The sequence below is a fragment of the Cynocephalus volans genome, chromosome 13 (assembly GCF_027409185.1).
Source record: "Cynocephalus volans isolate mCynVol1 chromosome 13, mCynVol1.pri, whole genome shotgun sequence".
In the NCBI taxonomy this organism is placed as follows: domain Eukaryota; kingdom Metazoa; phylum Chordata; class Mammalia; order Dermoptera; family Cynocephalidae; genus Cynocephalus; species Cynocephalus volans.
This window is the reverse complement of record NC_084472.1, coordinates 109,940,985-109,957,286: the sequence shown is the minus strand read 5'-3', so window position 1 is coordinate 109,957,286 and position 16,302 is coordinate 109,940,985. Positions and strand designations below refer to the sequence as shown.

The 16,302-nt window shown below is 44.8% G+C and overlaps 1 protein-coding gene across 6 annotated transcripts in view; it reads right to left on the bottom strand.

The window, feature by feature from the left end:
- TACC1 (transforming acidic coiled-coil containing protein 1) overlaps positions 1 to 16,302 on the bottom strand; it is a 118,664-nt gene that overhangs the window by 54,251 nt on the left and 48,111 nt on the right. For 2 of the 6 annotated variants that reach the window (XM_063076548.1, XM_063076549.1), the window contains exons 1-2: positions 7,233 to 7,645; positions 6,180 to 6,295 (exon numbers count right to left, since the gene is read on the bottom strand). The exons of 1 other annotated variant lie outside the window; for it this stretch is intronic. In XM_063076548.1, coding sequence (XP_062932618.1) covers positions 6,180 to 6,295; positions 7,233 to 7,393 — 277 coding nt within the window. In that variant the 5' untranslated portion in view covers positions 7,394 to 7,645. Of the gene's footprint in view, positions 1 to 6,179; positions 6,296 to 7,232; positions 7,646 to 16,302 lie in introns of those variants that run through there. 3 more of the 6 variants (XM_063076546.1, XM_063076547.1, XM_063076550.1) reach the window with 2 other exon arrangements.

The following is a 16,302-nucleotide window of genomic DNA, read 5'->3' as shown; positions in this document are numbered from 1 at the left end:
AAATGGAAATCACATGTGCCCTACCTCACAGCATCATTGTTATAATACTCAAATAAGATGATATAAACAAAAATTACTTGCTTCCAATATATATCATAAACAAATACAGTTGAAACAGAAAGTTAGTGGTCTGCTAGGTGGGAGTCTTATAATAGGAAAGCTGGAGATCAACCATTTATTGTTATATTTCCAGCCATGACATAAGAAAGATGGTATCTGGACAAGAGAGGAGAGCATTTGTACCTGCCGAACAGAACTGTCAAAGGTACATTTCTCACTTATGAATTCATAAATACTACATACTATTACTATTCCCTTGTGAGTTTGGCCATCATCAATCTAAACCCTGAAGATCTAATCGTGTTTGTTTGAATTCATAAAACCAGGATCATGTACACGTGCAAAGGTAAGGGTGAGACCCTTAATGGGCAAGCAGCAAAGCCTTTCTGAGGCCTAATTTCAGCAACTCTCAGTTATTAAATCCCCATTGAGATGGCTGTTTTGGATGGATAAATCATGATCTCCCAACACTACTCCGGGCTTAGGAGACCGTGACAAAATGGTTTATACTCCCGAAGCCTCCCTATGGGCAGTATTATGGGTCAATTGAAAGAGACACTATGACTACTCTTTAACTTGAATGTTTAAATGGCTTTAGACCACATTCATTTTTTAGGTGGGGTATTAAATAGTGGCAATATAATTTGTGGAAGGATTGCCACCTCCCACCCACAACACATGCAGGCACACAAGTAGAAAATGTCTCTGTAGGCAGAAACTATCCAAATAAGTTATACTGCTTTATTTGGTGCTCAGGTAAGGTCAAAATAGGAGATTGCAATTTTTAAATGAGTTTAATCATTATTTATCAATATTAATCATATTTCTTAAGAAGGTCTTGATTTTGTTACTCATCTTAAAAGAAAAATACTTATTTGACGGTTGCTAAAATCTTTACTTTCTGCAGGTACATTTTGCTTCCCTGTCCTGGAGTTTTCATTTAAACACTGTTGCTCCTCACACTCTCTTGTGTCTCTGCTGGAAAAACTACTTTTTCACCAAAAAGACATTCTCTTGGATGGAGCACCATGGGTTAGTAGAGGTGTTTCCTACATGGTTCATTTACACTGTGATAAAGCAACAAAGAAAACAGGCTCTGATCCCAATTGTTAAGTACAAGGATACTTCAAAAAGTTCGAAGAAAAACAGAATTAAAAGATAATACTAATCTTTCCATGAAATTTTGAAGTACCCTCAGAGTTGGAACCTCCAACTTGACAACTGAAAACATTACATGGAAAAAACTGGAATTGTATCATGTCTTCAAGCCTTAAATATCTTAAAATATAATATATACTGGCCAGTTAGCTCAATTGGTACAGTGTGGTGCTGATATCACCAAGGTCAAAGGTTTGCATCCCTACAGTAGCCAGCCACCAAAAAAACCCCCGTATAATATACAAAAATTAAACTGAAAAAGCCACACACAAAAAATTAAAAAATTTTAAAAAATAAATAAATAAAAGCATTAACCTCGAATGCTGTCCAAGGAGCCACATGGGCTGGACCACTGGACTAGGTAGTATTAAGAGTCCTTATTAGTCCCATTATTTCTAGAACATTCTACTAAAGCAACCCCTTGTTGGGGATGGGGAAAGGATGTTAAACTAAATTTCTAAGAGAACACACTTGTAGATTTGAATGGAACACTTCAATGTGTAAATGAAAAATGCTTGCATAGTATTTGCTTATGCATGTAATGCAAAGCCTTAGAATCGAAAATCTAAGGCTCAGACTTTAACAAGATCTCTGATCTAAATCTCATATCCATATATATTTAGACATATACATATGAGAGATATACAGTCTAAAACAGTCCAATAAATTAACCTCTTAAGAGATCTGCACAGTCACATTACTAATCCTCAAACACCCAAAACTACATTAAAAACACTTAAAGGGCAAGAGTTAAAAGTCTGTATGTTTGTACCTGTATTACATGATTCCAAAATTTTTCCCATTCTTCCCTAATTTCCTTTCTGAATAATTTTTATTACTGCTTAGATCTTTTAGTCAAACGAAAATCAAGTACACTGACAGACCAATTATATCATTTCCACATTGCAAAGGAGACAGAGTCAGCCCAAATCAGTCTCTCCCTTAAGCCTTCCCTTACCATACAGGCCTACATACCACCAGTACCTACCATTCATTTGTTAATCAGATATATAGCCTTGCCACCTTTGTTTCTTTATTCTTGAAGCTGTCATCCCAAATTACTTAAATTTTATATTTTTTACTGAAATTGTCATAAGCATGTATATAGGTTGACAAACTTTTTCTGTAAAGAACCAGTAATAAATATTTTAAGCTTTTGACAGACATTTAGTCTCTGTTCCAACTAGTCAATCCTGCTATTGTAGTGCAAAAGCAGCCATAGACAACACCCAAAGGAATGGGTGTGGCTGTGTTCCAATAAAACTTATTTATGGGCCCTGAAATTCTAATCTCATTTAACTTTCACATATCACAAAATATATATATATTTTTCCAACCATTTAAAAATGTAACCCATTCTTCACTTTAGGGCGATACAAGAACAGGTGGCAGACGAGATTTGGCTTGGCCTTTGAGCCAGTTTGCTGATTTTGATCCAGACTACCAAAATCCCATCAACAACTCTGCATTCCCCACCAGGCCCCCAGCAGCAAGTATCTGTGGACTGATCCTATTTATCTCTTTCCTTCTATTCCAAGACTACAGTTTGTCTTTGAAATACCTAGGCATCTAATTAACATATCAAATCAGACAGGTTTAACTAATTGTTCCAAGGGTGATGTGAGAGCATACGCATTAATCAAGATTCTCTTTCTCAAAAGTAACAATCTGTAAATAAAGGTGTGTGTGCTGGAGGAGAGCAGGGAGGAGGAAGTCAGTGGCCCAGTACATTCACTGGTTTTTGGAGCCTAAACTCACAGCCCCCAAGGTTTTGCACCATAAGCAAGCAAAAGAAAAAAAAGGGGGTGTTGGGGGGATGAACTTGAGATTGTATCTCTTCAAAAGTCTCTTCCTAGGAGATGTTTCTTCACCAATACATTTTCCAGTGAAAAGAAAGAACACAACAGCAGCAGCTCAACACCTTTGTGGGGAAAGGCAGATAGCAAACACAAGCTACTTCAAAAAGTTCGTGGGAAGGTTCGTATTATCTTTTAGTTCTATTTTTCCGTGAACTTTTTGAAGTACCTTCATACAGACCTACCAACCCAAACTCTACAGTACATAAAACATTCCTCCAGAAGATGCATATTACATAATCTATACCTGCTGTCCAACTATGTCCTGAAATCACAGAAAAACAAAAGACTAATTTTATCAGGAAGAAACTAACCGTTTGGGGAAAAACGGAACCATCTAGTCCCAGAAATTCAACTTCGACATGAAATGACTCTCCAGGAATTTCTGCCCTGTGAAATCGTCCCTGGTCAGGCCTGTGCTTTGGTTGCTCTTTCACATTTACTGTGTATGTACGACAAGGTAATCAGCGAGACTGCACTAACTCCAGACGTTGGGTAAAAGGAGCCCTAGAAGGCAGGACATTACCAGGCTGAGAAGCAACCATCCTATTGTTTAAAGACCCTAATATGTAGGATTGTTTTCTAGACTGTACACCACCCCCACCCCCACCCCCACAATTACAGTCTGCAATCATGAACTACCCAACATAGCTTTCCTGATTCATGACTCTAAAAGGAAAATGTTTAAAAGCTTTCCTTTTAAGAGAATGAGAGAGAGAGAGAGCGTGAGAGTCACTGGCACAGAAAGGACCAAACAACTGGGTTTCTGTGGCTCTGGGGTCTAGGCCGTGCAGGCCTCCATTCACCTGCCAAGGAACCGGCCAGGATGAATCAGTCTAGCAGCTGACGCAATGACAAGGAAGGGCAGTTCAAAGAGGCTTTCAAATAGCTACTTGAAACGTGTCTTATGAGCTTTATTTAAATTTGATAGGAAGACCACAAAATAGTTCTTTCAAGCTCCAAAATCTCCCTTCTGATCTGCCAATCTTGAGAAAAGAAAAGGGAAGCTATGAGGAACAAGCAGCATCTTTGTCACTGAGCATGACACAGCTGTGTACCACATACGAGTCCTCCAATATATAAACATGTCTGTTCCCAAGCAGTTCCTGCCCAGAACACAGCAAAATGCAGCCCACGGCAGGTATCATCGAATTCTCAGCAGGGTAGGCACAGAGTGGAGCTCTCACTTTTAAGCAAAAACAAATCAAAATAAGCTAGTATCATTTTACCTATAATCCAGCTCCATGACGAAGTCTATTACCAGAATGAATTGACTTCCCTCACTAGGCAACCTGTGAAGAAGTTTCTCAAACAATAAAATACAGTAACTGTGAAGAGGAAGTGGTCATAATCAGCTCAAAAATGAGGTAATTGGATAACTGAAAGCTGGCTCTATCTGCCACTGTAGGGGGACAGTGTCAGACATTGGAATAGAGCAACCACATAAAAAAGACATCCCTTCTCCATACAGCAGCGAGTATTTTTAAAAAGGAAGTCAAAGCACAATCCCTCTGCTCAAAGCCCTGTGTTGTGGGTTGTATTGTGTCCCTCAAAAAGATATGTTAGTCCTAACTCTTGGTACCTGTGAATGTGACCAATATTTGGAAATAGTGTCTTTGGAGATGAAGTCATACTGGATTATTAGAGTGGGTGTCTTTTTAAGAAGACCATGTGAAGACGCAGACATACAGGGATAAGACTGTCATGTGATGAGGAAAGACTGGAGTTATGCTGCCACAAGCTGGAGAACACCAAGGCCTGCCAACAACCACCAGATGTGAAGAGGCAAGGAAGGAGTCTTCCTAAAGCCTTCGTAGGGAGCGTGGATCTGCCAGCACCTTAACTTAGAACTTGTCGTTCTGGTTTCAGTTTTCCAGGACTGTGAAAGAATAAACTGTTGTTTTATGTAACTCAGTTTGTGGTACTTAGTTATGGCAGCCCTAGGAAGGGCTTTACATATCTGAAAGAAAACCAGATCATCACAATATGATCTAGACCTCTTCTTGTCTCACTGACTTAACCCACTCCAGTCACACTGGCCTCTTCACTGGTCCTCAAACATGCCATGAATTCTCGCACCACAGGGCCTGGTCCCAATGTAGGATGGCCCTGCCTGTGACCTTTGCAGATGCCATTACCTCTGCAGGAAGGGTTCTTTCCACAGGAATCTGCAAGGCTTGCTCTTTCAATCCTCCTTCAGGTCTCTGCCAGTAAACCGCCCCCCACAACTACCCTTTCAGCATTCTCTATTCCTCCCGCATATTCCCTATTTCCCCTCCCCCTGCTTTATCTTTCTCCATAGTACCTAACACAAACTGACATGTATATTTTGCTCATCGTTTAAAAGGTTCATCTCCCTCCATAAAGTTAGCTCAGTTGGAGCAGGACTTCACTGCTGAATCACAGTGCACTCTGCTGAATGAACAAGTGAATCCATTAGGACAGGTGAAATTTTACTCAAAACTGGCATGTGACAAAAAAGATTTCCACTAATCAATAAGACAGCAGAAGCTTCTGTAGATGAAGGGCAGCTCAACGTTGAGTTCTGAGGGGCTAGGAGAGAATATGTGTGCCAGGTTCCCTTAGGTAGACTGAAGGGCTCACCACCACTCCTGCGTGGCAGAGGGAGAGGTAAGCAGTACTGAAACAGCCTCTTAAGAGTCCTCCTAACCAAAAAAATGTCAACTCTTACCTACAATTTTTGTCTCCAGTCAGAGCCCAGTGAAAGCAACTTAGCCTGAGGAATTTGTGAAGCCAGAGCCAAACATAACCCCACCACTGCATTACTGCACATATTTTTATTTTTTAGGGGCTGAGAAGGGCCCAACAGGAATGTCTGATAAAGATAATCTCATACTGCAAATGCACAAACTTTACTCAGGGAAAAAAAAGCCTTTAATCATTACATTCCTAAAAAAAAAAAAAAAACAACAGAAACAAAAATCCTTTCAAATATGCCAGGAGCTTTAAAACAGCTCTGGGTAGGAAGACAATCCAAACCCAAACCCTTTTACATGGTCCTAAATTCACACTTCTTCCCTTTTTTCACTTACATTTTTCAAAACTTTAAAACAAAAGAGGCAGAAAATGAAAGTTTTTCTTTACCTTGGATTTTGGCCCCAGGTCCTGCCAATCCTACTGACGAATCACAGGATTCCTTGAGAGGTGATCTGATCGGTGTTTCAGCTTCAGGGGTCTCAAAATTACCATCAGAATCCGAGCTGCCAAGGGGGAAAAATGAGGAATTACCACTTTCAAAGGTATTTCTGACACTTTTAAAAATCTATATATCCATAATGGCTAAAGTCTAGCACTGTTGTCTGACTTTGCAACCAGCTGATCCTCAGCACAGACTGGCTTGCGGGAGGCTGCTGCGGTTTTTGAGCAGTGCCCTCCTCGTGCTTCTCAGCCTGGCATCCTGTCTCCCTGAAATCTCCTCCACCGTCTCCGGGGCTTTTCTCCAGCATCGTTTATTTTTGAGGTCATCCTTCCCTCTGACACCTGAAAAAAGCGCTTTCCAATAGACTCCTTTTCTCACGAGAGCCCTTTCCCAGAGGTTTAAGAATTAACATCGCCCCACCCCCAAATTAAGCCAATTTTAGCCATTCCTTTCTCCTCCGTAGGCCTCTACCTGTTTGGAACTCACTCGGCCCGAGGCCAAGAATGCTGTCACCTGCCTTCCGCAATCACAAGGGTGACAGCTCAGCAGAGACCACCATTTCTCACCAGCTGCCAGGGGCCTGTCGACATGCGACCCTTTTTACCATGGTTGTATTTTCGGGACACAGTGAGACACCGGCAGGGCCAGGGAGCGACTCTAAGTTCCATCGGGTGTGACCAGTGACACTACCCTGTGTGTGTCTGTGTGTCGTGGCGAGGGCTGGGGGATCGAAGCGCAGAGAAAGCGACGAGGCAAACGGGGATGCGGAGAGACTGCGGATTCTGGGTTGGGTTCAGAGGGCTCCCTGCGACACGGGGGACAGAGAACACGGGGGGACAGACATCCCGAAGTTTCGGGTGCGCAGCGGGGACGTGGTTAGCGGCAGGGACGCGGCACTAACACGGGTCAGGCCACGCGGGTGGGCGGCCACACACGCACACAGAAGGAGCCGCAGATGGCAGCACGTCCGCGCCCCGGCGGGGATGCCGTGTACTTGCCTGAAACTCAAGGACTTGGTCTCGGCTTGCGAGTCGTCCTCCTCGGGGTCGCCCTCGGGCCCTCCGGCCTCGTCCTCTCCGGCGCCCCCGCCGCGCACCGCAGACCACGTCCATTTCGCCCACTGCACGGGGGACAGGATCTGCCAAGGGCTGAACGCCATGTCGCGGCGCCTCCGGCTGCGGCTCCTGGGGCAGGGGCGGGGGACAGCCTCTTCCCTTCTAAGATGGAGGGGCCGGTGACAGGCGCGGCGCGCGGCGGCGGGGGCGCGGCTGTGGTAAAACGCGCGCCGTCGGGGCCGGCTGGGGGGCTTCCTCTCGCCGGCGGGCGGCGCCCCCCCTCCGCCGGGAAGACGCTTCTTCCTGTGAACCTCCTCAGGGCCCGGCCCGCGGCTCGGGGCTCGGCGGCTCCGGCTCCCGCCTCCAGCCGCCCGGCGGGGCGCGCACCAGCCGCGCCCGCGGAGCCGCCTCCTCGGACTGTACTACCCGCGCGCGCGGGCGGGGGCGGCGCCGGCCTCTGAGGTCCCCCCGCGCCGCCGCGCCGGTTGCGCCGGGACTGAGGGGAGGGGGCGGCGGCGGCCTCTGAGGTCCCCCCGCGCCGCCGCGCCGGTTGCGCCGGGACTGAGGGGAGGGGGCGGCGGCCTCTGAGGTCCCCCCGTGAGGTCCCCCCGCGCCGCCGCGCTGGTTGCGCCGGGACTGAGGGGAGGGGGCGGCGGCCTCTGAGGTCCCCCCGTGAGGTCCCCTCGCGCCGCCGCGCCGGTTGCGCCGGGACTGAGGGGACGGGGCCTCCCGGCGGCGCCCCCCGCCGCTCGCTCTGCGTCAGGAGCACGGAAGGGCCGTCCCCCGGGTCGGGGCGCGCTGCTGTTCCCACCTTCCTTTTTTCTTTTTTTTTTTTTTAACGTTTTCATCTTGCTGCTGTGACTTAACGGCGTTGGCGACATCGGACCGCCCACAAGGTACACCCCTTTTTTATAAGAACTCGGAGTCCGCAGTGGACTGTGTTTTTCTCTGATGCCGGCAGCGTGACAGGCAGACTGTCCCTCTCCATCCCTCTCACCCGGCGTTCGCAGATCCCTCAGCAAGGCCACAGGAGCGGACGCCCTGGACCGTCCAAGTCTTGGGTGACGGGTGCCAAGTGACCCTGTGACATTACAGCCCGATCGGTTTCCCATTCTTTCTGAGGCTTTGTCCATAACTTCTCAGGGTTTAACTTTTAGCTTCCGTAGTAAACCCAGAGGCCTGGTGACGGCAGCCTTCAAAATAAAACGTCTCTATGCTTGAGGGCAAAGGGGAACTGCAGGTTTTCTTCATTTCCCTTGGAGGAATTTCATTTAAGGATTGCGCCTCTGGAGACCACCGGTGCATCGGCTGCCTCGGACCCAGGCCTAACGATCTCCTTGCCTCCGAAAGGTCGTTTCCGAGAGTTGCAGCGCATCTGTCAAGCGGCTGCAGGTTCCCACGGGGACAGCAGCTCCAAAATGTGCACCCTGAAACTTGCCAGAGGCTGACCATCTCCCCTGAAAGGGATTGTCACATATATTGCTGATGAGTCACAACTGTCGTACACATTGCATAACAAAAACAAGCAGAAATCATATGAGATAAGGCTTGGCAGGCGGTCTTACCATAATGGAAGGTCAGGGGCTGCCTGACGTCTAGAAAGAAAAAAGGGGGCTGGGGTGCCTGGCATGCTTTAGAATTCATCCCAACTTCTTCCCAGAGATAACACACTGACATGAGTGATCAAGGGACTACAAAGTGAGGTAGGAAGGAGTCATTTTTCTTAGGTCCCTATGAAATATACCACAACACTATCCAGCTGTTTGTATTTTTAGGTTTATGCTCACCAAGTAACCCTTCAGATTATAAGGTCCCCCAGGTTCCTGGATTTGACACAAGAGTTCTGGTGTCTGGAAATAATAATATTCTGTGTAAATCAGTAACTGACAAACAGCAGGTCCTGTTCATTCTTCCTCCTGAACAGCTTTCTAATCTCACTCCTTCTGCATCGCCACTGTGACTGATATGGTTCCTGAACTCCCCATTTTTCATTGCTCTACTGTAAATGTCTCCCAACTGGTTTTACCTCTGCGGCCTTTCTCATCTGGGGTCACCCCTGCCTGGTAGATCTGTGACATGCGCTCTCATCTTGCTGTTCCGGTTCCGCTCTATTGCCATCCCTTTGTATTCCCAGTCACAATTAGTGGAGAATTTGTTCTGAACCTTTAATATGCCCAAAAGTCATCTGGGAGCGCTTCTTAAAAAACATAAATCCATATTGCCAGCACGATATGGAAGTCTGTATGTTTACCAAATGTCCTGGGGAATTCTTATCACAAGGTAAATTTGGGATACAATGCCTAGTTTGAACCAACTAATTGCTGCTTCCTGAACAATCTCCTTTTGCCTGCAGAGCTTTGCACATTCCTGGAATGCACCCCTCCCCCACCCCTACCCCAAGATCCCAATCCTAGGCTGTCCAGGCTTCCTTCATCACCCAGCTCAAGTGTCTACTCTGGGAAAGCAGGGAGATTTCTCCCTCCTTTCAAACATTTCTCTACCTCAAACATTCGCAGAGACTGCTACTTTGGCACTACATAGTTTTGTAATCGTTAACCAGGACAACAGGCATCACCAGGACTGTCTCAGGTAGACCAGGGTGTAGGGTCACTCCATACTTAGCACAGTATATGAGGGGTGTTATCTTTTAATTCAATTTTTCCACAAACTTTTTGAAGTACCTTCAGATACAACATTTATTTCCATATCTGTCTCACTTCTGGACCATAAGCTGCTAAAGGACAGGGACAAGGGACTTTCCCCAGAGATTATGACAGGGCCATACTCTCAGTAGGTGTTCAATAAATGTATAAAAAAAGTGAACAAGCTAATTGACCAATAGTCCTTGTGAGTTTGGCTGGATGACATAAACTCCTAAAGCCTGACTCCTCTTGGGATGGATGACAAGTTTCTGAACCTGCCAAGAACAGAACCCCGGATCTGTGGTGGCCCCAGTAGGATAAAGCCTGCCTTAAGCAGCAGCTTCCTGAACTAGAGCCCAAATGCCCAGGTTTCTGAAAATCACTCCTCTACAGCTTCTTGAACTTAGCATGAACAGCAATGAAGTAACTACTCCATGGCTTGGATTGATTTTACTTTCCAGAAGTCTAGTAATGAGGCTAAATGATACATCAATTTTCCTGTAATTCTGGGAAGGAATGGGCAATGTTTGACAGCAGATAACCTAACCAAGGTAAACCACAATTTTGCTGTTACCACCTCAGCCTCACTGAGCAGAATGTTTGCAAATACATAACCACGTAACCAAATGAAATGTATTTGTTTTGGAAACGACCTTAAGCACAGAAAGGGCCCCATTTGTTCTCTTCCTTCCTCTGCTTCTTCCCTTTCCGGAAGCTTTAGAGCAATGAAAATCTAAAACCTAACTCCTTTGAAACACTCCACAAATGGTGGCCAGGCCAGGCACACACCTTGCAGCTAATCAATGCTCCAGGGGGTCTGCAAAATGGTCTCGTTGGTAAAAATTAAATAAATTATATGAGTAAGCAAACTCAATGGGCTGACACTCTCTCCGTGACCTACCTCTAGTCAGGCTCCACTGAGCCCTCTGTGCCTTGGGCTTGTAGAGTCCAGTTTTATCAAGAATCCTGCCTGGTCACATTAGTGAGAATCCCCCACCGTGATATCTTCATCACCCTGGCCTGCCTTCAGCAAGAATCCTGTCAAGTCAGTTTAGCCAGAATCCTTCCTTACCCCTGATGCTTCCTCTTGCTTCTTCTCTTGCCTTTTCCATCCACAGACCCCCACCCAAATCCATGGCTATAAATCCACCCCCCATCCTTGTTGCATTCAGAACTGAGCCAGATCTCTCTCTGCTGCTGCAAAACCCCTTTGCAGTAGTCCCTTCTTAAATGAAGTCTTCCTTATGTAACAAGTGTCATGAAATTTTTTAACAAGGTAAATGACTCTATTTAGCATCAGAGCTGCTGTGAGAATGCCTTTGGGAATGAGGCTGCATGCCTAAGTGTGAAGGGTCCTGTGGGCCTGTTAAGGAGTCAGTGCTTGCTTGTGTCTGCGCTAGGGGAAGCAAACATAGATGCCTGCCTAGATGATAGAAGGGAGTGAAATGGCCTGCATGATGGATGGCTGTGTTATCTGGAGAACACCGTCATGGCTAAGGGAGGATCCTACACAGTGCCTGCCTGCTGCCCGGTATTGCCACCTAACAATTTTCCATGCAAACTGGAACCCTGGGTTCTATAAGATATCTTCCAGTATTACAAATATTCGAGCTGGCTGAAACGGGAAGGCATTGGTGTGTGACTCAGTGTTGAGGGAGTGGAGGAGGGAAGGAAGGAGGGTAGGGCAGGATGGCACTAGGGAATCACAGAGATAAAGTAACCACTGAGAAAACAGAAAGGTCAGGCAGGTAGAAAAACCCGTGCAGCTTATCTAAATTTCCTAACAGCCTAAGAACTCAATGGTCACAATATACATGTAATTCCACTAAGATTAAATGTCAGACTAAAGATGTGATCAAAGTCACCAGGCAGCTGTGAAGCACTTAGGGAAAGTATAGGCCCATGTGAAACTGAAACAGCAAATGGCAACTAGGTTAAGGTGTTTCACTGAAACCTCAGCAGAACCTCTCCCACTCCCCCATCTGCTTGCTGAGAGCCACCCTGTCCACCAGATGAGTTTTCTAAGACACAGTGGAGAATTCTGAGTGTGCTTATTCCATCTCTGAATGTTCTCTCCCTGCTCAACATGCTAAACACCTTCAACCTACAGCTTTTTTTCCCCTTGACCATTTAAATGTAGATCTCTAAGATTGTAATAACAGTACTTTAAGTCAATAAAGCCCTTCTAACAGTTTTGAGTGCTGTCATCCAATCCTTGTAATCATTCTCTCAGGTAGGTGGGGCAGGTCTTGTCATTCTCATTTGGTGATAAGGTAACTGAAGCAGAAAGGGCAAGCTGCACTCCTGAAGTCACACAGCTAATTAGTGACAACACGAACTCTAGAACCCTAGTCTCCTGTCAGTGCTCTTTGCCCTGCATCGAACTGCAAGAACAAGAAAGCAGAATGTGCTCCCAGGCATTCAGCAGCCTCCGATTCCATCAGCCACCCCATTCCTCCCAGCCTGCTGCTTCCACAGTCCCGGCTTCCCCCTTAGCCGCAGAGGTTGCATAGTCACAACTAGGAATACCCAGCTCTGTTAGCGAAGAACAGTCATTGCCAACAGAAGGCCCGTGGCCACCCTGCCTCCTTTCCTGCCCTACCTCAGTCCGACCGGGTGAGAGCATGCTGATGGATGTCTGTACAAGACAACACTGCCAATAACAGCATCAGACAGCATTCACATGTTAATGTTACAGCTGTAGCCTTGCAAAACCAGTTGTTATCCTAGCTGTCCTTTACCTGTAGGCTATAATCCTATAGAATTACAGTCTTCTCTCCATTACCCAAACACACCCAAACTGAGATAGAAGGTGCTCAGTTTCCATGGGTTCAGGTTTCAGGACACACCTCTGGGTTTCAGGCCAGTCTCCAAGGTCTCAGGCCCTTCCTCTTAGGACCTCCCCTAGAGAAGAGTTACTGTTACAAGTTGGACCTACTTTTGGCACCAACGCAGGGAAATTGAGACCTCAGCGGGTTGACATATGCAAGTCCAGTGGCAGGGCATGCTCAAGTAGAGACGGGTTGTATAGCCCTAGTAGCCAAGCATGCTCAGTAGAGGGGAGGTTACCCTTTGAATGACCTTCTGCAGGAGGCGCTGGGGAGCACTGAATATTCTAGGTGGTGTTTTCCAGTGGGTATGTTGGGATTCAACCAATGACCTGACTCTTATATAAAAGAGACCAACTGAGCATGTGCAAGACTACATGCCATAACTGGGGACCACCGCCTTAGTTAGATATTCATGAGATAGCATGGATATGTGTTAGATAGTGGAACTACAAAAGCTGAGTCACAGCAGAAGGCGGGCTGCTGCTCACTCTCCTAGAGCTCCCCGCACTTTGCCTTTTGCGTATCAAACTTGCCTTTAGCAGGCTGCTGTTCACTGCAGGGCTCTTTGTCTGTAGATGTGTATTTGAGCTTTCCTGACAAACTTGCTGTGGTTGTTGCTCTGGTTGTTGCTCACTTTCCTGGAGCACCTAGCGGGGAGAGGGGTGTTTACCTTACTTTTGCGGTAAGCTTATTTGTAAGGGGCTCTCTTGAGCCAGCCTACATTTTGTACTAAACCTTAAGTGTGCATTTATTACTTTCATATTAAACTTGTGCAGACCCCACTCAGTCTCTGGAGCCAGGCCACACTTTCTCTGTGAAGCCTATACTTCTTAACTGTTACATGAAACCTGTTTTCACTTTGTACTGTGACTCTGTTCTTGAATTCTTTCCTGTGGCAGAGTCAAGGATGGGGTGGGTCGAGCAAGGCTGGCTACTGGGCCTTCCTAGAGCCTCTCCCCTGATATCAAAGTCACACATTTGTACTATGCATTTATACTGAAGATTATATCAAAACGAGACGCTCCTTTCTAATTTTTTAAGAGAGAAAAGTCAGATTTATGTCCACAGTTACTGCCCTTTCAGAACTCCAGGAAAATTAACAGGAATCCAGATTGCACCCACCAAAGACTTAACCAAGCTCTCCACCTGGGGCCTGCTCACAGACCCTTGTCCTGGTTTTGCTTTAGTGAACAACTCTTGTGATATCCACTCTCTGATCTATTTTATCACCAAGGTAAAGTTTGATTTCCCCAGCTAATATGGCATTCAACCTAGGTCACAGATCAGGCCTATAGCAGAAATGCCACATAGCAGAGTTATACAGCAACAGTTTTCAGAGAAGCTGGGAAAAAAAAAAATATTTTACCACGTTTATGCTAAACTAATGTCATTGAAGAGCCAGTCCTATGAGGTTCTCTCTCATTGCCATCAAATATCATGACCATATGTTTACTGACTTCATAAGAAAGTTCTCCACTCTAGGATGTAAGAGATTTAAAAAAGCATTTGTTTAGTACAAAAGATATGAACAGAGTTAGGTCAGTGTGTTTTTGCTAAATGAGGAAAATAACCCTGACATTATCCCTAATTCTTCCCAACTACCACAAATCTGAAGTGAAACCAGGCAAACCAAGAACACAAAGGTCCACTTAAAGAAGTGAACTATTTTTAAATTTAGAAATATCTTCTATTCCAGTAGATACGTTTGTTCTTTCCTGCTAAACAACACTACTGCATTTACAGAGCCTGTTAAACAGGAATGTCTTCTTGCAAGATTACTCTTACTGCTTTAGCACATTTTATTTCCTTCTGTTGAACTCAGATTCCTTTTGAGCAGACTAGGCATTAAGAAAATGGCCCTCCAAGTCCGAGAGCTTTAAATGTAGAGCCTCAGACAAGAAAACCATCTGAAACCTCCTCTAAGTTGTTTATAAATTTTAGTTTCTAATAAGGAACGTTACTCCAAATTTGAGATATCTGCTTACCTGTTTTGAGGGGAGGGGAGGATCTAAGGCTTGAGTTAAAAAGAGGTTGAAGGAATTTAGAAAATTGAAATAGAATAATTTCCTTCTCCTGCAGCCATTTTATTCCCTCTGTACCCCATCTCCAAAAGAAAATAAATCTCCTGGACAATGCATCCTCAAAGACCAGAAGAACACACTGTTCATATGGCCCAGATTTTCTGAGATCATCCTCATATCAAATATTCTACTCACTATCCTTGTAAATATATTTCTGAGACTCCCTAGAACACACGTCCCCATTTTTGATTTATGAAACATTGTCACTAAGAGGTTAGAAGGTAACAGATTGGAAGGAACGGGCATCAGAGATGCACTGGGAGGAGGGTGTGGGGAGAAAGGTCCACCCAGAAGAGAAGAACAGAACAGCAAACAGCTTTCCAGAATCACTGTTACACCTTAACCCTTTCTCCAGGGAAGGATCTGGAGGGATTTCATAACGATAAGTCATGTGCTTGTTACCAGTAATCTTCCTGCATTTCTAAGAGATAAAAAAGACAGGAACCTAAGGAGCAAACTCCATGACCTGCTGTGTGGCCTCCGGTAAGCTCCAGCTTTTATTTCTTCAGAGTTTAACCACCGCATTTTGGTTCTGAAACTACATGTGTGTGAAAACTGGAGGAAAATATGTCCTTTTACTTCTCTGTTAGAGTACAAAGTAGAGTACTATCCTTTTTCTGTGTTAAAATTTTTTAAAAATCCGAATATTAACAAATCACTCATTTCCCTCACTAAAAAATATAATCTAAAATGCTATGTAAATAAATGGAAAGACATAATAACAATGTTCCAAGTTGGTAAAACAAAATATTGTGGAGATGGCGATACTATCCCATTAACCTAAGGGTTAATTTGATTTCAAATAAAATTCCTAGGAAATTTTTCTTAGAATTTGTCAATATTTTCCAAAAGTTTATCTGGAAAAATAAACTGGTGAGCATAATTTAGATTTTTAAAAAGGAAAAACAACAACTAAGAGTTAAGAAGGGAATTAGCCCTACAAGAAGATACTATGACACATTTATGCAAAAGTAGGCAAATCCTTGTTCTGGAAAACAGGACAGAAAACTCAGAAAAAGACCCTACAAAATAAAGGAATTTATTATACAATAAAGAAGATATTACAATATAGAGCGAAAAGGAAGATTATTTAATAAATGGTTGGAGAATAATTAGCTGGCAATGGAAAAAAAGATCAAGTTAAACCCTTACCCCAGAGCATATAAATTCCAGATGGATTAGATGGCTAAATAATAAAAATCACACCATGGTGAGAAAACAATCTAGAAGCAACAGAGTCTGTCAAAACTCTGTAGGAAGGATGACAGTACAACTTAGAAGTAATTAGTGAAATCACACACAAATAAAGATCACAAATTTGGCTACATAAAAAAAGTAAAGCTTCTAAATGTGTACCTCCAGATTAAAAGACAAACAGCAGGCGGGGGGGGGGGGGGGGGGCGGGCGGGAAGCAAAGGACAGTGTGGTGTCATCACCCACGGAGCTCATAAAAGCCTGT